The 24627-nt window shown below is 41.3% G+C and overlaps 1 protein-coding gene across 1 annotated transcript in view; it reads left to right on the top strand.

Moving 5' to 3' along the window:
• LOC124776755 (discoidin domain-containing receptor 2-like) overlaps positions 1 to 24627 on the top strand; it is a 198800-nt gene that overhangs the window by 100872 nt on the left and 73301 nt on the right. The window contains exon 4 of the mRNA XM_047251888.1: positions 20617 to 20848. Within this exon, the coding sequence (XP_047107844.1) occupies positions 20617 to 20848 (232 nt within the window). The remainder of the gene's footprint in view (positions 1 to 20616; positions 20849 to 24627) is intronic.

Consider the following 24627-nt stretch of genomic DNA (forward strand, 5'->3'; position numbering starts at 1 on the left):
CATCACACACATCCATGCCCGACGCAGGATTCGAACCTGCGACCGTAGCGGCCACGCGGTTCCAGACTGAAGCGCATAGAACCGCTCGGCCACACCGGCCGGCACACCAGCATCGTCGTCTGAGATTAAAGTGACTTGTTTGGTGTCAAGTAGGGCACCAAGTCACACAAGCAGCTGATTCGAGATGGGCAACTCTCATCACACGAGAGCCAACAATGTAAGTGGTATAAAGTCAGCTAGAACAATAGGAGGGGAAGAAGGATAGATTCTTTGCCGTTTTTGATGGAGACAAATACTGCTTTCTTGATGTACCCAGTGTTAATAGCAAGATGTGTATTTCTGTTTGCGCTAAAAAAGGTCACTTTTAAAATCATCAGGACGTCTCTGTTCTTTAAGAAGTACTTCCGAATTTGTTGCTGTTGTTATGGTCTTCAGTCCAGAGACTAGTTTGATGCAGCTCTCCATGCTACTCTATCCTGTGCAAACTTCTTCATCTCCAAGTACCTGCTGCAACCTACATCCTTCTCAATCTCTTGGTCTCCCTCTACGATTTTTAACCTCCACACTGCCTTCCCATACTAAATTGGGGATCCCTTGATGCCCCAGAACATGTCCTACCAACCGATCCCTTCTTCTGGTCAAATTGTGTCACAAATTTCTCTTCTCCCCAATTCTATTCAATACCTCCTCATTAGTTATGTGCTCTACCCATCTAATCTTCAGAATTCTTCTGTAGCACCATATTTCGAAAGCTTCACAATTCGAATGAAGCAAAGATTCGAAAAATGTCTATTTTTAATTATATCACACGAAAAAAATATTTCTTTTATCATTTGTAATCCGATATCAAAGTTGAAATTGAAACAGTCAGTTGTTCTACATTTAGAATGACTGGGTCGCAATGGCAAAAGTCATACACAAGGCAAGATATGACTTTATTGCTCTCTTGACGCGTTTGGGGATTTATTCATCTTCAGATACCCAGGAGCGATTACTGCACGTAGATGTGTCGTTTCAGCAGATGATTTGTCGTACAGATCGAACTATGCAATCACTGCATGCGGCTGTGGGCATCGAAACGGAAGAATTTTTAAACAGGGCATCAAAGCCTATCAATTTCCAGGTTGAAACGCGAGCAGCTATGCGAGGAATTACCGCTACTCTGAGACACGGAGGTGCAAGAGGCAGAAGGTGTGCTGTGTTAATAACAGCTCGATACGATCATGAGTTGATCCTGTTTAGTTTAGGGTATATTCTTACCTTGAACAGCTCTACAAGGCAGCGGTTCCCAGACTGGAGAAGGAATTTCGCTTGCGTAAGTTTCCGCCACATCGATTCACCTATTTTCTTGATGGTGTACTCAAAATGAAACGCACTGAATTTGTGGAATTACTTGGCCATGGAAAGAGTGTATTTTTATATATAACACAAAAATACTGACGGATGAAGTAGGAGAAAACTAAAAAGGAAAATTACAATCAACTGAAGATCGATCATTGGCTAAGAAACGCGTTGCGATCCGTTGTAAAAGTGAAAATCTGTCACTCGTAATGGTTTCCTCTTCGACTGCCCTTTCATTTTAGGCCCACAGCAAAGGATTTGACACTCGTACAGGGACATAACACAAAAAATATAAAAAAAAACAACTAAATTCTGAGACGTATCGCATACAGGTCAATCTAGAGCGAATAAACCCACTTGCGCAGTCCACATCGTTTGAATACGCTTGGGACAGTGGCGTTCGAAATAAGTGGTTCATTTATGTATCTATTTTAATATAAATTGACACATCTAAACTGACAACAGCGATGGCCTTTAGTAATGCACGCAACAGTCTATAACTGTTTCGGTATTTGACTTCACTTTATTTGTTCCTCTGCTTACTTCGATGGCAAAACTGCATGTAACACACACAAATAATCACCCAGATACCCAGCATCGTCACCTGCGCTATTGAGAAACCTGCGGTAGTACTTCTAAAGTCATTTGTTTCATTAAATATAAGAGGGAAATCTTTAATCTGGACATTGGTTCAAAACATAAGTTCTTGCTACACTTTAATGAGCATTGTCACAGTTAATTCTCCCGTTCACATCTAATGTTTGCTTTTTGTGATTAAAGATGTAAGCGGTTAAGTTGCGCCTATGTCGAGACGTATGAAGACTGCGAGTGCTGTTGTAACTTATAAATGAGTATCTGGAATGGATATTCCTGTTTGTTCAGTCCTGAATTGCCTAATTCGCCGCTAAAATAACAGATGAAGCTAAATTACTGACGGATCAGAGTAATATATCATGTTTTCGAAATAAAATACATTTACAACAGTTTAGGGTGAGATATTCGTACAGACAGGAGACTAAATGGTGACAGACACCGGTATCATTCATAAAAGATCGCAAACTCAATTTGCATGTAAGCAAATTGTCGATTTTTATTGTTATTCGCAAAACAGTAGCAGTACTGCGCCCATGCAATTTATATAGACGGCATTCCAAATGTTAACATTCTTTCTCTGAATAAGTGTAACACACCATAAAACATATACTACAGGAGTCAATTTTAAACATGACAACTCGACCTCCGACATTCTGCTCTCACTTGACACCACCCTCCAAACCAGTAAGTATTTCTTAGAGTCTTTTAACGTAGCTTTTTAATTTTTCGCTCATCATACCGCCAACTAGTGCAATAAACGCCATGAGTTATTTCTCCACTACAATTACTGTCTTCGTGTTCCTTTGATTTTGCATTCATTTTATTTTCTCTGGGTGTAGTGGGTCATACAATAGAAAACACAGAGGACAGTATTTTATATGTATGGTTACGTGTGCCGCATTGCATAGATGGCACAAGTAACAGAAGAAAGCTGTAAACAATTAGCCAAAAAAACTTCCGTCAACAACATTTATACAGGATTTTGGATACCTATGAACACCGAGCACAATACAGATGGTCTCATTTACGCTAACCACCACATATAACGTTAGTTCGTGGGCAGAGGCTATATCAACTGAGCTGCCCGACCACGACTAAAAACCAGTCCGCGTGGCATTACTTCCACCAGTACCTAATATCCTGCCTAGCAAACTTCACAGAAATTCTCTTGCGTAACTAGCATTCGTGGAAGAAAGGAGTTGTGGGTGGTAAGAGATGAGGTAGTGGCGGAAGCAAAACTGTGAGGACGAGTTATGCTCGGAAAGCTCAGATGGTAGAGCTACATAACGTGTCACTATGTACCTTTCTCGTAAAAATGACTTTCTTAAACTTCTCAGCAGATTAAAACCTTGGGCCAGACCAGGACCCGAACACTGGACTTTTGCTTTGTGCGGGCAACTGAGCTCCCCAAGCACAACTCCCAGCCTCATTTCCGCCAGTACTTCTTCTCCTACCGCCCAGACTTCACAGAGGTTCTCCTGCGCAATTTGCGGGAATGACACTCCGGGAAGAAAGCCACTTTAGGAAGTAGAAGATAAAGTACCGGCGGAAGTATAGCTGTGGGGGATCTGAGCTGTGTCCCGTTACCTCAGTTGGCACAGCACGCGACCACGTTAGGAGGCAAAAGTTAGGGTTTAGAGTTTCGGTGCGACACACACTTTTAGTCTGAAAGGAAGTTTATGTGAAGAGTGCACTGTGATACGTTTTTGAATAGCTCTTTAGGAGAGACAGTGAATTAGCGAAATAAAAATACGGCGCGCTCTTTAAAAAAGACGTACTGATGTTTGTATCTTCGTAACGAACAAATTCACAAATATGCTGGTTATTTCCCTCTGGTAGCTAAACAACATTTGCTTGACCTTTTTTTTTAATTTTCTCCTCAACAAAAAGTTATTTCTAGTGAGCAAGATAAATTGGACATCCTATATACCGGGTGATCAAAAAGTCAGTATAAATTTGAAAACTTAATAAACCACGAAATAATGTAGATAGAGAGGTGAAAATTGACACACATGCTTGGAATGACATGGGGTTTTATTAGAACCAAAAAAAAAACACCACATTTTCATAGACGCGTGAAAGATCTCTTGCGCGCGTCGTTTGGTGATGATCGTGTGCTCAGCCGCTACTTTCGTCATGCTTGGCCTCCCAGGTCCCCAGACCTCAGTCCGTGCGATTATCGGCTTTCGGGTTACCTGAAGTCGCAAGTGTATCGTGATCGACCGACATTTCTAGGGACGCTGAAAGACAACATCCGACGCCAATGCCACACCATAACTCCGGACATGCTTTACAGTGCTGTTCACAACATTATTTCTCGACTAGAGCTATTGTTGAGGAATGATGGTGGACATATTGAGCATTTGCTGTAAAGAACATCGTCTTTGCTTTGTCTTACTTTGTTTTGCTAATTATTGCTATTCTGATCAAATGAAGCGCTGTCTGTCAGACTTTTTTCAACTCTTGTTTCTTGTTTTGGTTCTAACAAAACCCCATGTCATTCCAAGCATATGTGTCTACCTCTCTATGTTCATTATTCCGTGATTTATTCAGTTTTCAAATTTATACTGACTTTTTGATCACCCGGTACGTAAATTAAGCGTCCTGCATTCTCTAACTGCAAAACGACATTCCACTTCGAGTGAGTCATGAATTCTTTTTCTTTGCAGATGACGCTACTAAATGGTGTCTAAAGAAAATGGCCTACAAATGGAAACAGAAAAACCTAAATTGAATTTATTTTGTCAGAGCAAGAAAGATTCATAAATGACCGCGCTGGTCCCTCTTTCAGCGATTCCTAAAACTTGCGTCTCCGAGAAGCAAATTTGTCTCGTGAGCCAGCGGAAATTGGCCAATAAATGACACACTGAACAAAAATTGCTTGTTTGTGGCGACGGCGGTGCTTCTGCAGGAATAACAGCAATAACGGCGGCGAGAGAGGCTGCCAGGGCGGTGCACCGCCTTTTTTCCTCCCCTCTCCCTTCCTTCCTTCCTTCCTTTTTCTCTCTTTTGCGACGGACAAATTGCTGCGACTCGCGAGGAGGACCGCCAGCCACTTGTGGAGCAGCGGGTAGGACAGGACGCTCGCACAGCGAGGGCTCCGCGATTAGCTTGTCCCCCGTGCCACACGTCGCCGGCAAATAGCCCCACCAGGTACCGAACGTATCCTGACCAAGTCGCTTCTGAATGCTGTTACTAACACTGCTACTCTGAGTGGGGAGGAAATTCGCTTTTTATTTTAATACCGACTTCGTCAACACGGGTATGACGATCGCAGTACTGCTGACAGGTTAATGCAAAAATTTTCTTCACTGAAACTGGGTTCTCAGCTGCAACAAATTATTTCAATGAACTGTTACTGCCTTCAACTGACATGTACTCTATTTGTCTTCTGTCGCCCGATTTCCCATTTTAAAGTATCTGTCCAAAAATTAATCGGTGTCTCATGCTACATGCAGCTACAAGTATGGTATAATGTGCCATCACTGAATGTTATACAGATATTTCAAAAATTGCTGAGACAGACATTATAAAAAGAAAGTAAAAATAACAGCTCCATGTGGTATCAAAGTACTATTAAATACACTACTGGCCATTAAAATTGCTACACCACGAAGATGACATGCTACAGACGCGAAATTTAACCGACAGCAAGAACGCGGTGAACGCACATTGGAAGTGTGTATTCGTCGTCGCCATACTGGCGTATCACCCGGCGTGATGGTATGGTGTGCCATTGGTTACACCTCTCGGTTATCTCTTGTTCGCATTGACGGCACTTTGAACAGTGGACGTTACATTTCAGATGTGTTACGACCCGTGGCTCTACCCTTCATTCAGTCCCTGCGAAACCCTACATTACAGCGGGATAATTCACGACCGCATGTTGCAGGTCCTGTACGGGCCGTTCTGGATACAGAAATTGATCGGCTGCTGCCCTGACCAGCACATTCTCCAGATCTCTCACCAATTGAAAACGTCTGGTCAATGGTGGCCGAGCAGCTGGCTCGTCACAAGACGCCAGTCACTATTCTTGATGAACTGTGGTATCGTGTTGAAGCTGCGTGGGCAGCTGTACCTGTGCACGCCATCCAAGCTCTGTTTGACTCAATGCCCAGGCGTATCAAGACCGTTATTATGGCCAGAGGTGGTTGTTCTGGGTACTGATTTCTCAGGATCTATGCACCTGAATTGCGTGAAAATGTAATCACATGTCAGTTCTAGTACAATATATTTGTCCAATGAATACCCATTTATCGTCTGCATTTCTTCTTGGTGTAGCAGTTTTAATGGCCAGTAGTATACGTATGACTGGTTGCAATGCCTAATGCATCAGTAGCAGATATAAACCCTGTGCATTGTAGGATCGATGTAGTAAGGATTTTGAACTAACTGCACCAGTTTCCACCAATATGATGTGAGGTGATGGCATAAGAGTGGATGTACCGCACTTGAGCTATTTTCCACCAGGAAGAAGTCTTTCTCCTACAAAATAGATAAATGAAGAATATGCAAAGTAAACTGAACAATATATGAGTACATCAACTAACTCTGATTTGAATTTTGTGCCATGAGCTCCTTTCTCTCCAACCATTTAGCACAGATTGAGTCTTTCTACCGCCAATTTCAAGACGGGGTGGGGAGGGAGAAAGTCGAGGGAATGGACAGAAGGCTGGGGGTTTCCCAGGAGAGGATGGGGGTAGTTAATTGGTCAATTTAATAAATTAGTCAAATAATCTGAAATCAAAAGTGCGCTTGTATGAGAGAAGTGAAGGAGTGGAAGGGTGGGTATTTCCCAGAGGGGATGGGGGAGGGGAAGAGGTGAGGATTTCTGAGGATGGGTTATCTGCAAAGGTCATAATTCAATGCCAAGGTGTCATAAAGCAATTACCACAACAATAGATTAATGGGAATGGCAGGGAGGATAATTTACCCGTTAATGTATGCAGTCCACACAAACAAAATGGCTCAGGATCGGTTTCATCTGACTACTATGAGCCAGTAGTCGATATAAAATGTTTGCCTATGAACAGCATTTCAGTATGACTCGCTGCTTATGGTACTACAGTTCAGACTGAGTACTATTCACATCCAAGCGTTTTATAACAGATGCTGCATAGAGCATTGAAATTGGAAATCATCCTCTTCTACATGTCTGCAAACACAGGGTTTTTCTATTGGGGAGTACAGCTGAGTGATTGGTCTCAGAGAATGGAGAGCTACGATATCGTCGAACGTGAGCATCGTAAAATCGCTCTTCGGCGATTTTTCGTAAGCCGTATGTCTACGATGGAGATGCAAAGTGACTTTGCGCGAATTTTGATATTCCCGTATCCTAATCTGTTCCAGACCCCCAACATCGTTTTGAGAAGGGTTGAAAACTTCAACACAACTGTAATGAAGCAGAAGCTACCTGGCGCTTTCAGTACAGCCCATAATACGTCGAGCGAGTTACGGGAGTCGGCAATACATAGCCATAAATGGCCGGTTTGCTAGGATCCTGCGAGCGCTACATTAGATACACCAAACCATCTTCTTCCCAGTACTTCGCAGTGGCAGTTGGACAACGAGGAGAGCATACTCCCAACAAAACGGTGCAACTGTATACATAGTTCTTAATTCAGTGGTTCATTTACGGAATCAGTTTCCAGGACACAGTATCTCCAGACATGGCAACTTTCACTGGCCTCCTCGCTTCCCATATGTAAGCTTAGTTGGCTATTTTGTGGTGATTTAGAGGAAGAGAGCGTTCGTATTCCACAACAGATGTCAATTACTACTACTACTACTTCTCAAGACCAGTTAAAATCAGCCATAAACGTAAACATCCAACATCTGAGCGACGTGATCTTCAAAACATGAATTAAACAATGCAATTACCTACATAAACAATGAATTGTCACAAATAAAAATATTCTTTAAGCAAAACTGTTAAGTACATCTTATTTGAAAGACATGCTTTTCCGTTGAAGGAGCCTCTGTGTGCACTTTTAGTATCTGTGTTTGGGCTGAGATCAGGAACTACTGTAGGGATTTTGGTACAATTGTTAGTAATAGACGACTGATTCATGAGGATGGTTTGTGTGTATAATTTATAAATACTTCGTGCAAATTGGATGAACTATGAAGAATTAAATTCCACAGCACTGTGAAAAAGATGTCATTGTCATCTACTGCCGAATGACAGATATTGTTTTAAGGACGATCACAAGCCAAGACTGCTGAAAAAGCATTCTACTGGGTGGCCTGTCTTCTGTCTTCAGTGGATCTTAAGCTTTAAAGTTGGATTAAACACTGGTGGACAATGCGCAGTAAACATTTTAAAGCACCAGATCCGTATTGTTCATCAGTAATTAATTTAATGTTAAAGCAAAGAATCTGATATAAAAACATAGTTGTGTCGAAACCAGTCATCCAATAAAATGTTTTTTTTTACCGGTCACAGTTTGTGAAATTCAGTTATCACACACTGGAGATCGCTCCCCAGACTTGCAATGTCAGCAACATGTGCTCGGAATGATCCGACAGGCGTAAGGGTGGTTGATTACAGCCCTAGGTTCCACTACCAGATGATAGACGCGAGCTACAACCTACTCCGTAAACGGCCTGCCATACCGGACGTGGTAGATAGTAAGGTGATAAGATATTTTGGTACAGAATTAGTATTTAAGGAGTGCGAAGGGAAATCCGGGAAATGAGCATCCAGAAAACTGAGCTCATCTTGCAGTGGCGCTATAGTCGCACTGCCAGATCTTTGTTCTCTGAATGTTAATAATAGCTCTGAGTAGTGGGATCCGCAACAGGTCGAATTAAAGAAAGGTATCGAAACAATTCAGAGGCGGGCTGCTAGATTTGTTACCGGTGGGTTCGAACAACACCGAAGCGTTGCGGAGATGATTCGGGAACTGAAAAGTGAATCACTGGAGGGAAGGAACGTTAGTGAAAAAATTTAGGGAACAGTCATTTGAAACTGACTGCAGAACGATTAAGCTGCCACCGACATACATTTCGCGTAAAGCCCGCGACGATGACATTATGGGGGTACTGAGGCATACACACAGTCGTTTTTCCCATTTCTGCGTATAACGGTAGGGGAAATGACTGGTCTTGGTACACTCACCACACGGCAGGTTGAGGCGTATGTGTGTAGATGTAGATGAGATCAATATTTGGAAGGAAAAAAAATCTCTAGAACCAAGTTGGAAATCTGGAAATCTGAAAACGAAAAGACAGTAAAAAGCAGATATGTTATAAAAAAAGTCTGTGTAACTAAGAAAATGAAAAATGACCACAACTGTATCTACGTGTAAACTTTCTTGCTTCTTTTTAAGCCCTACATCCATTCCTAGATGTTTCCAACATATTAATTAACACCCTGTATTACTAGGACTTCCATGGATTATCTTAACCCCCTGATTTAGTGTGTAGACAGCATGTTTCTCACTATTCTTCAGCTCTATACGGGCAAATACGCGATCGCAGGACAACTGAGTGGCAATAGTTCATGGACCTGCGCTCTTATGGATGTCATTGCCCCTACAAAACACCTGTTCGTTGACAATTTTGTTCTATTCTTACTACCAATGATTTGCTTAGCGTCGAGTAAAATATTGGACTCCACTGCTGCAGTTGTTATGCTACTGAGAAAGTAGCGGTGCGTCCCTGTCTTCTTCCTTTCCAGGAACTAAAGAACGAAATTTATCAAGATGTAGCAGAGAGGAGAACGTCCTCCAGAAAAATAACACGCACCAGAAATAAAATGTTTGTGCTTCGCTGAACAAACATACTGCCATCGCCCCTTTGTGCCGTAAATTTGCCAATCAAAGAATCGAAGGTTGGACTTTTGTGTTCCTTTGAAGCGTTCGCTTTGTTGTCAAAAAATGTGCCCGGCTGGTGTAGCAGTTGAGTGACGTTTGATATAATTCCATTTCAGAAACGACGTATTTACCATAACAGATAAGGACTAAAATCGCACGTCGACGGTATCCGGTATTCTTTCGCCCCTGTCGGTCAGCCGACGAACCACACGGTCATTGTGTCTCTTTTGGCTCTTTCTCCCTCTGGCGAGGACTGTCGAGCAGGGTGTGGGAACAATAACACTCAAGCAGCTCGCGCCGCAAAGGCGGAGAGCAAACAATCAGGCAGCCACTCAGCGGCAGACGGACGGAAAAACTAACAGAGCGACCGCAGACCGCAGGCCGCAGGCCGGCGTCAGTCTGCCCTGGCGTGGCCGGCGCGCCTCGCCGCCGCCAGCAGCAGCGTGGGAGGACGCTGAGCCGGGCACACAGTGTTGTTGCAGGTGCCCCATCACGTGACTCACCCTGCGCAGGGCTCGTCTTCGCGAATCTTTCCCGACGGGACGGGAGACGGTGACGAAAGGGCTGCTTCCTGCGTCGTTGCGATATCCGCATTTCCAGCTGCCAGTCCTCTTCTTTAGACTTTGGTCGCATTTACCGCGTTCATCATAAGCATAAGCCTGTTATAAACATTACATGATGTATCCTCCCACTGGGAGCTCATTGGATTTCATTTCACGTGAAGCAGAAGCCACGCTGTCTCGGGTACGGTCGACTACGATAGTAAGGATGCGTTTTGAGTTGTGCGCTACACATACGTAGGCACAGTGATAACATGAGACAATGGCTTTCTGGTGCATTTCAAATGGTTCAAATGGCTCTGAGTACTATGGGACTTAACTTCAAAGGTCATCAGTCCCCTAGAATTAGAACTAGTTAAACCTAACTAACCTAAGGACATCACACACATCCATACCAGAGGAAGGATTCGAACGTGCGACCGTAGCGGTCGCGCGGTTCCACACTGAAGCGCCTAGAACCGCACGGCCACACTGGTTTTCTCGACTTATCCATTTCTTGGCCCCAGGTCAGTTCTGCCGGGTTCAGATTGCACAGATTCTGTGGTAACTGTAAAAAATGCAGCATTTGTACGGTGCGGTAAATGGCGTAAAAATTATCATTTTCCGTGTTTCTACGACGCTTATCAAATGGCTCTGAGCACTGTGGGACTTAACATCTATGGTCATCAGTCCCCTAGAACTTAGAACTACTTAAACCTAACTAACCTAAGGACATCACACAACACCCAGCCATCACGAGACAGAGAAAATCCCTGACCCCGCCGGGAATCGAACCCGGGAACCCGGGCGTGGGAAGCGAGAACGCTACCGCACGACCACGAGATGCGGGCGACGCTTCTCACTCGCTCGTGTGACGTCAGTCCTGTAGTATAATACAATGGACACAGCCCAGATAAACAGTATTTCATTTCTCACTTTCGCAAAAAAAAATTTATTTGTAATGTTTTCTTCAGCCAAACACTCTTTTACGATCTTTTATAAACTATCGGTAGTTAATAATTTATATTTGTAGTGAAAACTAAAATTTTGCATGCAATACGCAATTAGAAATAAGAAAACATTAATCTGTCAGAAAAACATGATTATGTGTGTGTTAATTAGCATGTATTTGATGATTTCTTTGTTTCAATTATGTACGTATATGCATTGGAGAAAAAAAAGATATTGAAAAATATCACCTCAGCGTTCTTAGAATAAGCCACGCACCCCACTTAAATAAAGGCTTTAGATTTAGTAAATGAAGCTCCTGGGAACGTTTCAAAACCTGGTTTGCCTATAAACTTGTGAAAAACATTAAAAACAATTTGTTTCTCACCTCTGTTTAACGGTGTTCCACACGGATTTCAGTACGGAACAGGAAGCGTTGTCAGCCATTTTCACAGTACGCATGAACAGCACGACAATCAGAGCAGAAGGAGCGGTTGTATGGATTGCGACTGTTCACTGCTCTTTGAAATAAGAAACGCATATGTGAAGTGATTAAGAAAAATGTTGACGGCTGTTAATGCATTGTAATGTCTCCAAGTTTCATTTAAAGTAACAAAGTAATAAGATATCTGACACAAGTAGGTCCTACTTCCAGCAGCGTAACAACCCCAGTGTACATGTACTTCGACTGCTGACCAATCACCGCATTTGTGTACATCGGTTTTATTCTCAATACGTCGAAACTTCCTGGCAGATTAAAACTGTGTATCGGAGCAAGTCCCGAACTGGGACCCTCGCCTTTCGCGGCCAATGCACTTATGGACTGAGCTGTCCATCAACGATACAAGTGCCGCCCTCACAACTTGATTTCTGTAGTATCTTTCTTCTAACTTCCAAACTTCGTAACATGGGGGATCGTATCCAGAACGTATGTCTTACTCTGTAACGGAGTCTGCGCTGCATTGTCAGAATTGAAACTGCGAGGACAGGTCATGGAATGTGCCTGGATAGCTCAGCTGGTAAGAGAATTGCTCGTAAAAGACATGATGCTGGGTATGAGTCTCTGCCCGTCACACTGTTTTGGTCATCTGGTAAGTTTCAACCCAGCACACGCTTTTTGCAGAGTGAAAGATTCATTCTGGGAATTTAATGCAGTCACTCATAACTTTTCTCCACTTTCTCTCGTCTTTCATTTCAATACGAGTATCATTTTCATCTTTCGAATAGTTTCGTGTTTTTTCTTTCTGTTCAGCTGGAAACCCTTTTGAAATTTGATATCAAATTCGTTGACGTACTTTTGCATAATGTCTCTTGTTTCTACAGAATTCCTTCAATTTCATTCTTTTTTCGAGATACACTGGCTGCAATTTTTATCTGTTGCAAACTAAGACTGAAGTTTGACGTGTCTATCACTGCTCATTTCCTATACTTTACATAAAAGCCTAGTTAGATTCTTTCTTGTACTGTGAAACCCTTTTCATTTTTTCGAATGATCTCGAGGTCTTCAATCCCTCCTGATCTAAACTCTTTACTGTCACTTAACTCTTTTTAGAAAGACTATCGTCACTTCTCTTCCAACCCATCCATTACTCCCAAAGCTACTCGAAACACATACTATTAAGTTAAACAGTTTTTTTATGTATGGTTAGCATTTTCGAATTTCTGATTTTCATATTGCTTGAAAGTATCTCGTTTGACTACGTGTATCTTTAGTCAGGTGGGAACAACTTCCAGTTTCGCAACTATATCTCCATTCGTTTCAATTTCAGTCCATTCATTTATGTAACATATTATTCAAGTTTACCAATTTATCAATTTTCCATGTTATTTATCAACAATATAGCTTAGATTTTCTCACTCTGTGATATCATTCAAGACGATTGTTTGTTCCTTTTTTTGTGAAAACTGTTTTTTTCGTCACAAACTCTAATCCAGGGAAGAAATCAGTAAGTGTTCTGTGGCATTACGAACGCAGGAGAGAGTTCCTGGCAGAAATCGGATTGTAAGAGCAAGTTATGAGCCTTATCTGGGTAGCTCACTTGTTAAGAGCATTGCCTACGAAAAGTAAGAATCTGATTTGAGCCCCGTTCCAACATATAGCATTAATCACTTTAAATTTATAGTTAAAGTACTCTGCTTTATAGCGAAAGATCCACATAGCAAGTTCCCAGCTCTAGTGGTATTTCCTGTTATTCTTAATATCAGGCTTTACGCATAAGCAAGTCTATTTTGGAAAATTAATTTCAATATTTTGTATACAATTTTCAGTAATAGTTACCTATTAAAATGATACACTAATTTAAAAAGCATTTTCTGAAATCGCTCCATTTCTTCACTTCACTGTTAACATTACAGGTTGACACTCCCTGAATGCTTCGTAGGGCGACTTCAGATTCATACTTGGGCAAAGATAGTGGCTATCGTCAGTTCGGGGTGATTGCTTCAACAAGACCATGGTTGATTTACTTACTCATCGTTGTCCTCATAAACTAGTTCTATATTTCTAATTCCCTAGGTGTTTCTCTGTTAATTTACTATCCAGAGAGCTAGTCTGGCGATGCGCTGTTTTATGTGTTGTGGCCGTCTGTGGCAGCTCACCCATTAAACTCTTATTTTTCAGTGAGATTACGCGGGAATTTTCGATAACATTGTTCAATCGAAGCAAATTACTACCCTGCAGACGACCCCTGGTTAACCACTGGATTTTGCAATCATACACATTGTAGTTCATTTGAATATTCTGCCAGTGTAGCTACCCTTTAAATTCGTAAGTTCATGTGTCCTTTTGCAGTAGGAAATATCTCTGTTCACCGAAGGACAGAAAATAATAATAATAAAAAAAGAAACAGAAGCTGAGGCGGCACAGTCTGTGAGACACTTGAGTCCTGTGAGAAAGAGTAAGACTGAAATTCCTATCCTGGCGTCCGGAGTTAGATGAACTAAATTAAAGCAATGTTTTATGCCCGAATATTCGTAAATTATATTAACATGATTCTCATACCCCTTTCATTTTGTCCAAGTTCTAATATCAGCTGTTTTGATTTCCTCCGTTATTATCTGTAAAACTTATAAGTATGTACGAGCAGTAGACTGAAACTACAAATATACATAAGTATACCCCAAATATTGTCCAGAAGTCCAGGTATTTTATCTCGCTTCATATATTAAATTTCGCCCCTTCCAGGTACATTTTTATTTTGGCACGTTTCAAATAATATTCCAGTTCGAAGTTTCGTTCCGAAGATCAACTGCCTGCCTCAGGAGTTTTCGTTGTTGTTTCTGTTCTGCCACTTACTCTTTAAGTAGGTAGAAACAGTTGGACCTATGAACTGAAGGGAAGATACGGTCAACAGCTCAGACCTGTGCGTAATGTACAACGACTAACGAGAATGCCTACACGCACAAAATTTGGTTATTAAACTTGTAACGCTGGTTTGTTCATTCTTGGTGGTCTGCACGATTCTTAGAATTTTTCACTAGTTTTAACTTTTTCTCGTTAAAATAATACAAGTTTAATCCAACAACCATGGATGTGTTGATCCCTGTTTTCCGTGGGTCGGTAGGTGAGTAGCAAATATGAAGCAAATATCGCCACTGGGAATTTTGAAGGCAAGTGAATGTGATTCGCACTGGAAAACGAAACAGTCAATGAATTTCGAAGTTTTCCCCCACACGCTTAGGTATGGTTCCGATCTAAGTTTGTGGATGGCTTGGTTCAAATGGCTCTGAGCACTATAGGACTTAACATCTGTGGTCATCAGTCCCCAAGAACTTTACTTAAACCTAACTAACCTAAGGACATCACACACATCCATGCCCGAGGCAGGATTCTAACCTGCGACCGTAGCAGTCGCGCAAGTTTGTGGACTAATGTATGAACAGGAAAAAAAACTTATTTACAACGACAAATTTCAGCACCGTTCACTGTTAAAAAACAACAACGAAAATTTTATCGGTAGTTCACTTTCCCCAACTATCTTCCTACACCAGTGGTCATTTATGAATCAATGTGATTTAAACGGTAATATTGTAATTCGAGGAATCGTGATCTGTTCAGCAATTACTAGAGGGAGCTAAACTCGTCGCTACGTAACGAAATAAGATAAGCTAAAGATTTCAGTCGAGGAAACCATGAGGGAGAGAGTAAACGTCAGCAATAGATATGATTTCTTACCGCTTCCGGGTAACCAAAACCTGCTAGCGGTAATTTTGGTATACAAACAATAATAATAATTCAATGAAATTTCCTGGCATACCTGAGGCACTCGTACAACATCTACATAAGATTTCGTGTTTCATTTAATGAAGTTTATTCAGAGGTTATAATTTATTTGCAGTTATTATTGACAGTGAGAGTTAATTTTCAAATTGCTATGTTGTGTTTTTAGACGTTTTACTTGTAATACTGGAAGTTAAGAAAGGTATAAATGGTAAACTAGTTCAAAGTCTTTGTCACTGAATACTGTTGAACTACCACTGCCGGCCCGGGTGGCCGAGCGGTTCTAGGCGCCATAGTCTGGAACCGCGCGATCGCTACGGTCGCAGGTTCGAATCCTGCCTCGGACATGGATGTGTGTGATGTCCTTAGGTTACTTAGGTTTAAGTAGTTCTAAGTTCTAGGGGACTGATGACCTCTGAAGTTAAGTCCCATAGTGCTCAGAGCCATTTGAAACTACCACTGTAGATGGTGCACCTAGGTTGAAACGTTGAGGACAGTGATAGAAATTGAACTTCTATTACGTGCGTTAAAGGTTTCTGATTAACATTTCACAGCATTTCAGGTATTTCTCACATTTCACTGCAGGATGAAAGATTAAGCACAGAAAAAATCGTAGGCTGTGGCTAAATCGCTTCGCAGCAATATCCTCCCTTTCAGGAGTTGTTGTCAAGCGATGTGCGCAAGAGAACCGAGAAGTTTCGAAAGTATGAGAGACGTATTGACAGAAAAGAGGCTGTGAGGGTGGGCCGTGAATAGCGGCCGAATTGCTTAGTCGGTAAGGCAGGGTTCCGTGTTGGGGTCACGGTGCGGCACCCAATTGTTATGTGTCACCAATATTTAATGAATGAAATTCATTCTTACTGCTTCCATGGTTCTAACGTTTTGGGTATCTCTTAGCTGCCAATTAGCTTTCCCCACTAGATAGGCTGAAATAAATAGTCGCGAGATGATGTACTACATCATGCAGCTGGAACATTACGGATCATGTACATTAAATCACTAGAAGAATCTTCCTTATTGACTCAGAGCTTTAAGAGTGTAAACGTGACGCAACGGGGAGTTTCAACGTTTAATGCTGAATAACCCTGTGGTACTGCGTAGAAAACACATGCAAATAATCCCTAGACAAAGAAATGGCAACATCTTAGATTACGAGTTTCATAACAAATTATTAACTCGCATCTACGAGGCAGGCTTACGTTTCTGTATTGTATGTTTACATAACTCAGTAATTCACATATGTTTGATGCTAACTTCTTCATCTTTGAAAATGTGAATAATGCTTTGCCCCGCATTTTAAACATTAGGCTGGTTTTTCGACAATTTCTTTCGGTAACTTAATTTCGCTCGGTAATTACCTGGCAGAGACCACAGTAACTCTTCAGAGCTCATAATACGGTCTTTAGTATAGATATCTTAATGAAAGGCATCATTACCACCACCTTGTGGGATGTTTTTTTCATGAAATTGCCGGCCTCTGGACTGCTTACCACAACGTTCCTTGACAACACTTCCGTCTGTCTCCTGTCCACTATTTGTCTTTCAATGTTTCAAAACAACTTTACGTTTCCTTTATATTTTTTTCTCACAGGTTGCGCGGAAGGCGTTATTAGCACGTAAAGAAACCACAACGGCCGCAAAACTTTTAGTCACGGTTTTTAACGGTAATTGTTGCGCGCAGAGGTCAACGACTTCCTCAAAACATCGAGGAGCGGCAGATAAAACGTCGGTAAACATTAGTTCAGCTTGGCCGAGCGTATAAGCACCCAGGCGGCCGTAACATTAAAGCCACGAGGAGCGGGAAAAGCAGCAAATCCTTCCAAGAGAAACGGCCTGCGAGCTTACACATTTTACCGTGGCGCTAAAACAAGTCCTGTCTGGAAACATGTATGAAGATATCAAGATTCTCTTACCAGCCGTATCAGATTCACTTTATAGCTTAATTAACTTGCCCGTATGTGGGTCTGAGACGGCCAGTTAACAGGTTTTAAAAAAATGGCCCGTGGGTAACAACTTGTTTTGCTCGTGATCAGCATTTGTTTCGTACTACTAGACTAGCATGTAATACGCTACTGAAAGGAAAGAGTTTCCGAATGGAATTTCTCGACGGTCACGATAGTGGCTGTATGTTTCAACTACCTGTCGATTTTTATATGAATAAAAGTACTTTGAAGTCCACTTACGAACGGACGAGGATTACCGTTCTTCTGTTGAACTGAAAAACTAAATGTAGCAAATGGAGTAATGGAAATTTGGACAACATTTATTTCTTTTTAGTCGTATAAAATACATACTTAAATGCTGAAAAGGAAGGTAGAATTCTGCTTCATTCTAGGCTTTGCAAAGGGACAGTAAATAATTCACACGTAGGCCCACTATAAAGATGATGGTACCTCCAAAAATTGTGCTGTTCAGGATTTACAAGCATTGTGGATGGTTTTTTATTTTCATGTCTTACCACTCTATTCCTACTTTTTTCTTAGCTTCAAATTAAAAGTTTTTATCTGTTATGGTGTGTTTTTCAGTTGTGCGTGTATCCTTCTTCTAACTGCTACGCAGTTACCACCAGCACACCAATTACCCAAAATTCTTAGCGTTCAGAAGTATCACCTTGGCTAGTTTGTAACAATAATGTGAGTCTACACAGTTAAATGTTCGTTATATGGATGTTTTATGTGGATGTTTCTTGTTGAATTTTCATTCGTTTATTATATTACTGAGTGACGTGACAACTCATGACACTTACAAAATCACGCTGTACAGAGCCGTTGCATTGCCTTGTAAGTAATGAGTAAAACGCAGTACTGTAATATGAGAGGCGAAACCAATCATTACGAGTTACATTTGCTCACCTGTCAGATTATTTAACAGATGGACACGCATGTAAACTCTGGTTACACGATAAAAATCCAAAGGCCGTAAAATCAAATAAATACATAGGAATTAGAATTATAAACAACTTAAATTGGAAGGATCACATAGGAAATATTGTTAGAAAGCTTAACCAAAGACTGCGTTTCATTGGCAGGACACTTAGAAAAGTAACACATCTACTAAAGAGAGTGCCTGTATTATACTTGTCCGTCCTCTTTTAGAACAGTGCTGCACGGTAGGAGATCTGTGGGATCCTTACCAGATACGATTGATGGATTACATCAAGTTCAAAGAAGGGCAGCACATTTTGTGTTATAGCGAAACAGGGGAGAGAGTGTCACTGAGATGATTCAGGATTTGGGGTGGCCATCATTAAACAAAGGCGTTTTCCGTTGTGATAGAATCTTCTCACGAAATTTCAGCCACTAGTTTTTCCTCAGAAAGCGAAAATGTTTTGTTGACGCCGACTTACATAGGAAGAAACGATCATTGTAATAAAGTAACGGATATCAGAGCTCGCACGGAAAGGTATAGATGTTCGTTTTTTCTGCGTGCTGTACGAGATTGCAATAATAGAGAACTATTGTGAAGGTGGTTCAATGAACCCTCTGCCGGGTACTTTTAAATGTGATTTGCAGAGCATCGATGTAGATGTAGATGGTTCATAGGGACTGTGACCTGTAAAGTGTAACACTATAACCTTTGAGACCAAAAATAAGTTCTATCGTAGATACTGCTTGCAGTTGTAAGATGTTATAACATTGCTAATTCTAAAGCAATACGAGAACAGAAGCGGCAGTTTCTTCAGGGCTTAGAGGTACTCGTCTACTTAATCTTCAATAGAAATGAAAAGTTCGTGTCACGGGCCGGCACACAGTTGTGGCCAATTAATATAATTACAGTGGAGCACTGCCGACAATACAAGCATAGCTATCAGACCCAACAGAGAAGAATTAACTGGTGAAATTGTAAACGATGTTTTTCAGAAAATCATTAAGTGGTTCTCTGCAAATGGGCTCTTATTAAACTTTGAGAAAACACAGTATATACAGTTCCACACAGTAAATTGAATGTCACCATTAATAAATATAGACTTCAATCAGAAATCGGTAGCTAAGGTAGAATATTCAAAATTTCTAGGTGTATGCATTGATGAGGGGTTGTAATGGAAAAAACACACTGAGGATCTGCTGGAACGTTTGAGTTCAGCTACTTACGCTATTAGGATCATTGCAAATTTTGGCGATATACATCTCAGTAAATTACCTTACCACGCATATTTTCATTCTCTGCTTTCGTATGGCATCATATTCTGGGGTAACTCATCATTGAGTGAAAGAGTGTTCATTGCACAAAAGCGTGTAATCAGAATAATTGCTGGAGCTCATCCAAGATCATCCTGCAGACACTTATCTAAAGAGCTAGAGATCTTCACTGTAGCCTCACAATATATATATTCACTTATGAAATTTGTTATTAACAATCCGAACGAATTCAAAAGTAACAGCAGTGTACATGGCTACAACACTAGCAGAAAGGATGATCTTCACCACTCAAGGTCAAATCTAACTTTGGCTCAGAAAGGGGTAAATTATGCTGCCACAAAAGTCTTTGGTCACTTACCTAATAGCATCAAAAGTCTGACAGATAGCCATATAGCATTTAAAAGGAATTTAAAAGAATTTCTGGATGGCAACACCTTCTACTCATTAGATGAATTTTTGGATGTAGTAATTGGGTAATTTCCCCAACCCAATAAAAGAAAAAAATTAAGTGTCATGTAATATTTTTTGTAATATATCTTGTATGGACACGTTTTATTAACCCGACACGTTCCACATCATTACGAAGTGTCGTATTCATGATCTGTGGAACAAGTACTAATCTAATCCAATCAGGTTGGCAAGCCAGAATCTCATGGTAATCAAGTGGAAAATCTGTTATATCTTAAATGGAAAGATGCTACCTCAGGGAATCTGTTGATGTGTGTTGCTAACAACACTTATCCTTACCCCCGGAACGTTCAGTCTGTTGGTAATACTGGAGGACCTTACCAAACCTGGTCTGGAGCTTTCTCTAAGCCCTAAAAGAGACTTCATCTGAAAAATTTTTGTTCAAAAATTAAAGACTTAAATTTTGGCAAATAGTTTTAATGATCTCATCTAGTGCTATAAGGCTCCTATTAGGTGGTATGCGCTATACGTACAGGACTACTAGTTATTGCGCTGTTTGTGGGAACGGACGGCAGACGAGGCTGAGAGGTTGTGGCGTTGTCTGTCGCCAGGGTGCGGACGGACCGGAACGGCGGCGCGTGGTGTCCGAAGCGGCAGGTGACGTCGGAGCCGGTGGAGTGGCTGCAGGTGGAGCTGCGCGACGTGCACCTGGTGACCGCCGTCGAAACGCAGGGCCGCTTCGGCAACGGCCAGGGCCGCGAGTTCGCCGAGAACTTCCTGCTCGAGTACTGGCGGCCCGCGCTCAACAAGTGGGTGCGCTACCGGCCCAGCAGCGGCAAAGAGGTAAGTGCCTTCGCTGAAGCTGCTGCAGCTGCTGCCATCTACCGCCGCACAGGGGCGCAGCCCGGAGAGAGAGAGCACCCACCTTTCAGCTGGCTAGACTGGACGAGGGGGGAAGAGTTGGGGGGGGGGGGCTGAACTGAGAGATAGCGGCTTTCATTTGTGACCTGTTGCAGCGTGCGACATAAAGTTCTCGCAGAGACAACGATTTCATATATATAAACTTACTTTTTGCGATGTAGTTTATGATGTAAGATTGATCTGTACTGTAGTCGATACGATCGATTACGTTGAAAGGTAAAACTATGTGCTGGACCGAGACTCGAAATCGGGACCTTTGCCTTTCGCAGAAGAGTTCTCTACCATCTGAGCTACCCAAGTTTCATATCAGCGCACACTCCACAACAAAGTGAAAATTTCATTCTGCAAACGTCCCTCAGATTGTGGCTAAGGCATGTATCCGCAGTATCCTTTCTTCCAGGCGTTTGTTCCGCAAGGTACGCACTAGAGCTTCTGTGAAGTTTGGAAGGTAGGAGACGAGGTACAGGCGTAATGAAAGCTGTTCTATGTGTCGCCATCTTATCAGGGCAAAAGAAGACGTTACCCTCTACTTGTAATGTGTCTTGAACTCAGCTTCTCGAAATGCACATCACACGTAGACACAAAGAGTCCGTTTCAGTGCCGACGGATTACGTGGGAAGATAAACATATGAATGTTCCATGTTAGATGTAGTAACAATTCACGTTTTCTGTCGTAAGCGTAATAATTTAAAAAAAAATATTCCAATTTAGAAAAAAAATTTTCATTAGTGTTCGTCAATCAGCGACAGACAGCGACATATGTGTCCTTTCTAGCACAACGTTTAAGAGATACTTGGTACCGACTGTCTCTTTGCTCTAGTGCTTATTGCCGATGGTTTTTGTTGCGGGGGACACGTGATTCATTGCCGGTGGACCATTTGGATTCTGAAAGGGCAGCGAGCTGTAGAATGGAGTCCATTAAACTCATATGAGGCCAACGTAAAACTTCTTGAATTAACAGGAAGTAAGGTTGACACGTAAGTTCGTACGTGGCACTTGTACGAATACGATATTAATTTATTTAGGGGTAGATGACAACAAGCTTTTGCAGCACTCTCAAACAATCCGACATATGAAACAAACTGAGAGAAAATATAAAGAAAGGATGGAAGTCCCACAAGGATCATTCTGGCGTAAACTACTGTTCTACAACTCAGCTTTTATTGATAGTGGCAAAACAGCGTTCATGGATGTATTTCCTAAACTGTGTAAACAGAAAAACCATCGAAATCGAGCGTCAGTCTACATAAAAGGATGAAGATGGAGGCTCAGTTAACATAGGACGACATTCGTATTCACTGGGGGCGTGGGAATCACATTCTTGGTCTCGAAACCAATACTTTTTTGCCATTTAACTTAAATTATTTAAGGAAAGTGCTGAACTGGTATTTCCATAAACGTTAGAAGAATGACATACTCCGCTCGTGTCGAAACTGAAATTGCCAAATTCATATTTTATTTATTTGATTGGATGCTAAGCTGGTGTCAGACAAGAATATCGAAGATTTCAGATTCAATCTTAGTCTGCTTTCTTTCTGTCACTTATCTCGTCTGCATAGCCTTGCGTGTAAAGGCGTTGCAACGACCCTGGATTGAATCCTCCCGGAGGATTAACGACGAGGTTCTGTGTACCGGCCAGCCTGCATGTGGTTTTTAGGCGGTTTCTCCCACTGTACAAAATGAGTAAAGGGTGGTACCCAAGTCCCACCAAAGGTACACAATTCTCCTACGGTATTAATTTGTATAAATCAAAGATACCAGTTATTTTGCCATATGGACAGCAAAATAGCTGTCGACTGTAGAGATAAACAGGATATACAGAGCTGATTGGCAGAAGTAAGGTTTTTCTGAAAAAAAGAAGTACATTAATATCGAAAAATATTTTAATTCTAGGATGTCTTTTGTGAAGGAGTTCTTCTGCAGTACTGCTTAAGACGGAAATGGAACATGAAGATAAACAGTACAATCAAGGGGAGAAGAAAAATTTATTAAATGTGGTGTCACAGAAGAGTGCTGAAGATTAGGTGAGTGATCAGATAACCAATGAATAGATACCGTATGGAATCTGGAAGAAAAGATATTACGGCACAACTTGACTAAAATACTAATCTTTTCGTATCTCACTAACAAATTCTACGGCTGAAGTCTTACAATATTCGCAGTTGCGAATACATTTCTCCTGTTGACTAAATTAGGGTACTGCTTATGGATTACATGAGGCGTCAAAGAACCGTTAAATTAATGACGGAGTGAAACGTTAGCGATAAAAGCTGTAGAGGAAGACCATGGATTAAGAACGGCAAAACAATTCCATGTGGATGTCAAGTTCCGTCGTACTTCAGACTCCATCCTAAACTATAAGCCTCCGTAATAACTTTTTTTTCATGTTTAGTGCACAGCTGACATTAATGTCAATGATTTCAGCACAGCTCAGCTCCCTGAAGATGTTCAAAAACGAAACAGGTCATGACACAATAAATGTAATCATTTATTATAGTAACAGGAAGGCTAAATCATTTCTAAGGTCAGAAAAATGCAACTCTCACTGAAATTTTTAAGGCTATTTTTGCATTGAGGACAATTTCAGCCCAGTAAAACCTTTCCTTCGAAATAGTAGAAATATGACAGACGCAACTTACAAAACACGTTGTACCTACGTCTAACAACTACCTCCCAAAAGTCTCCCCATGTTGGACACCTCCACAAATAGGTTGAAAATAATTTCTACAAATCACTGACACATAAGTATCATTTTTACGTTGATGTTCTGCAAATCACCGTGAAATGCTTGGCAGACGTTATGTACCATTTTACCAATTCTTAGGTTCTTTTTCATTTTATTCACGTATGGACACGTTAAGAATAATTTCTTAAATGCCTCTGTGCGTCCACTAATTAGTCTAATCTTGTCTTCCGGATCCCTGTCGGAGCAATACATTTGGAGTTTGTAATATAGTCCTAGTTTGTAATTTAAAGCTGGTTCTAGTAAGTTTTTCACGGGATGGTTTGCGTTTAATAGTTCCATTCTTTCAGCACCTTCGAAACACATCTCCCATGGGTCTAACAAACCTGTGACCTTCCGTGCCGTCCTCCTTCGTATCCGTTCAATATCCCCTGTTAGTCATATCTGGTAAAAGCTCCTCAATGTTTTAGGACGGTGTTTTCTATGCAGTTCCACTGTAGACTGATTCCATTTCCATAGTATTTTGCCAGTGAATCGCAGTCTGCCACTTAGTTTACCAGCAACTGAGCCTATGTGATCTTCCCGTTTCATATCCCTACAAAGTGTTACACACAAATATATGAATCAGTTGACCTATCACAACTGTGACTCATTTATATTTTCATTTTGTGGCAGTTCTACATTTCTGAACACTTGAAGCAAGTTGCCAACATTTGTATCACTTTGAAATCTTAACAAGCTCTAACTGAATACTTATGCAGCTCCTTTTAGACCGTACTTCATTATAGATAATTGAATCGTCTGCAAAAAGTCTGACGTTGCCATTAGACTAATATCGTCAGCAGTATCATTAACATGCAGTATGAATAGCTAGGATCCTAACACACTTTACTGCGGCAAACCTCAAGTTTCTTTTGCAGCTGTCAATGACTTTTCATTGAAGATAAAATGTCCCACATACCAAAAAATCCTCAACCTAGTCATAATTTTCGCTTGATACCCTATACGATCCTACTTT

Source organism: Schistocerca piceifrons, chromosome 1 (assembly GCF_021461385.2).
Source record: "Schistocerca piceifrons isolate TAMUIC-IGC-003096 chromosome 1, iqSchPice1.1, whole genome shotgun sequence".
Lineage (NCBI taxonomy): Eukaryota > Metazoa > Arthropoda > Insecta > Orthoptera > Acrididae > Schistocerca > Schistocerca piceifrons.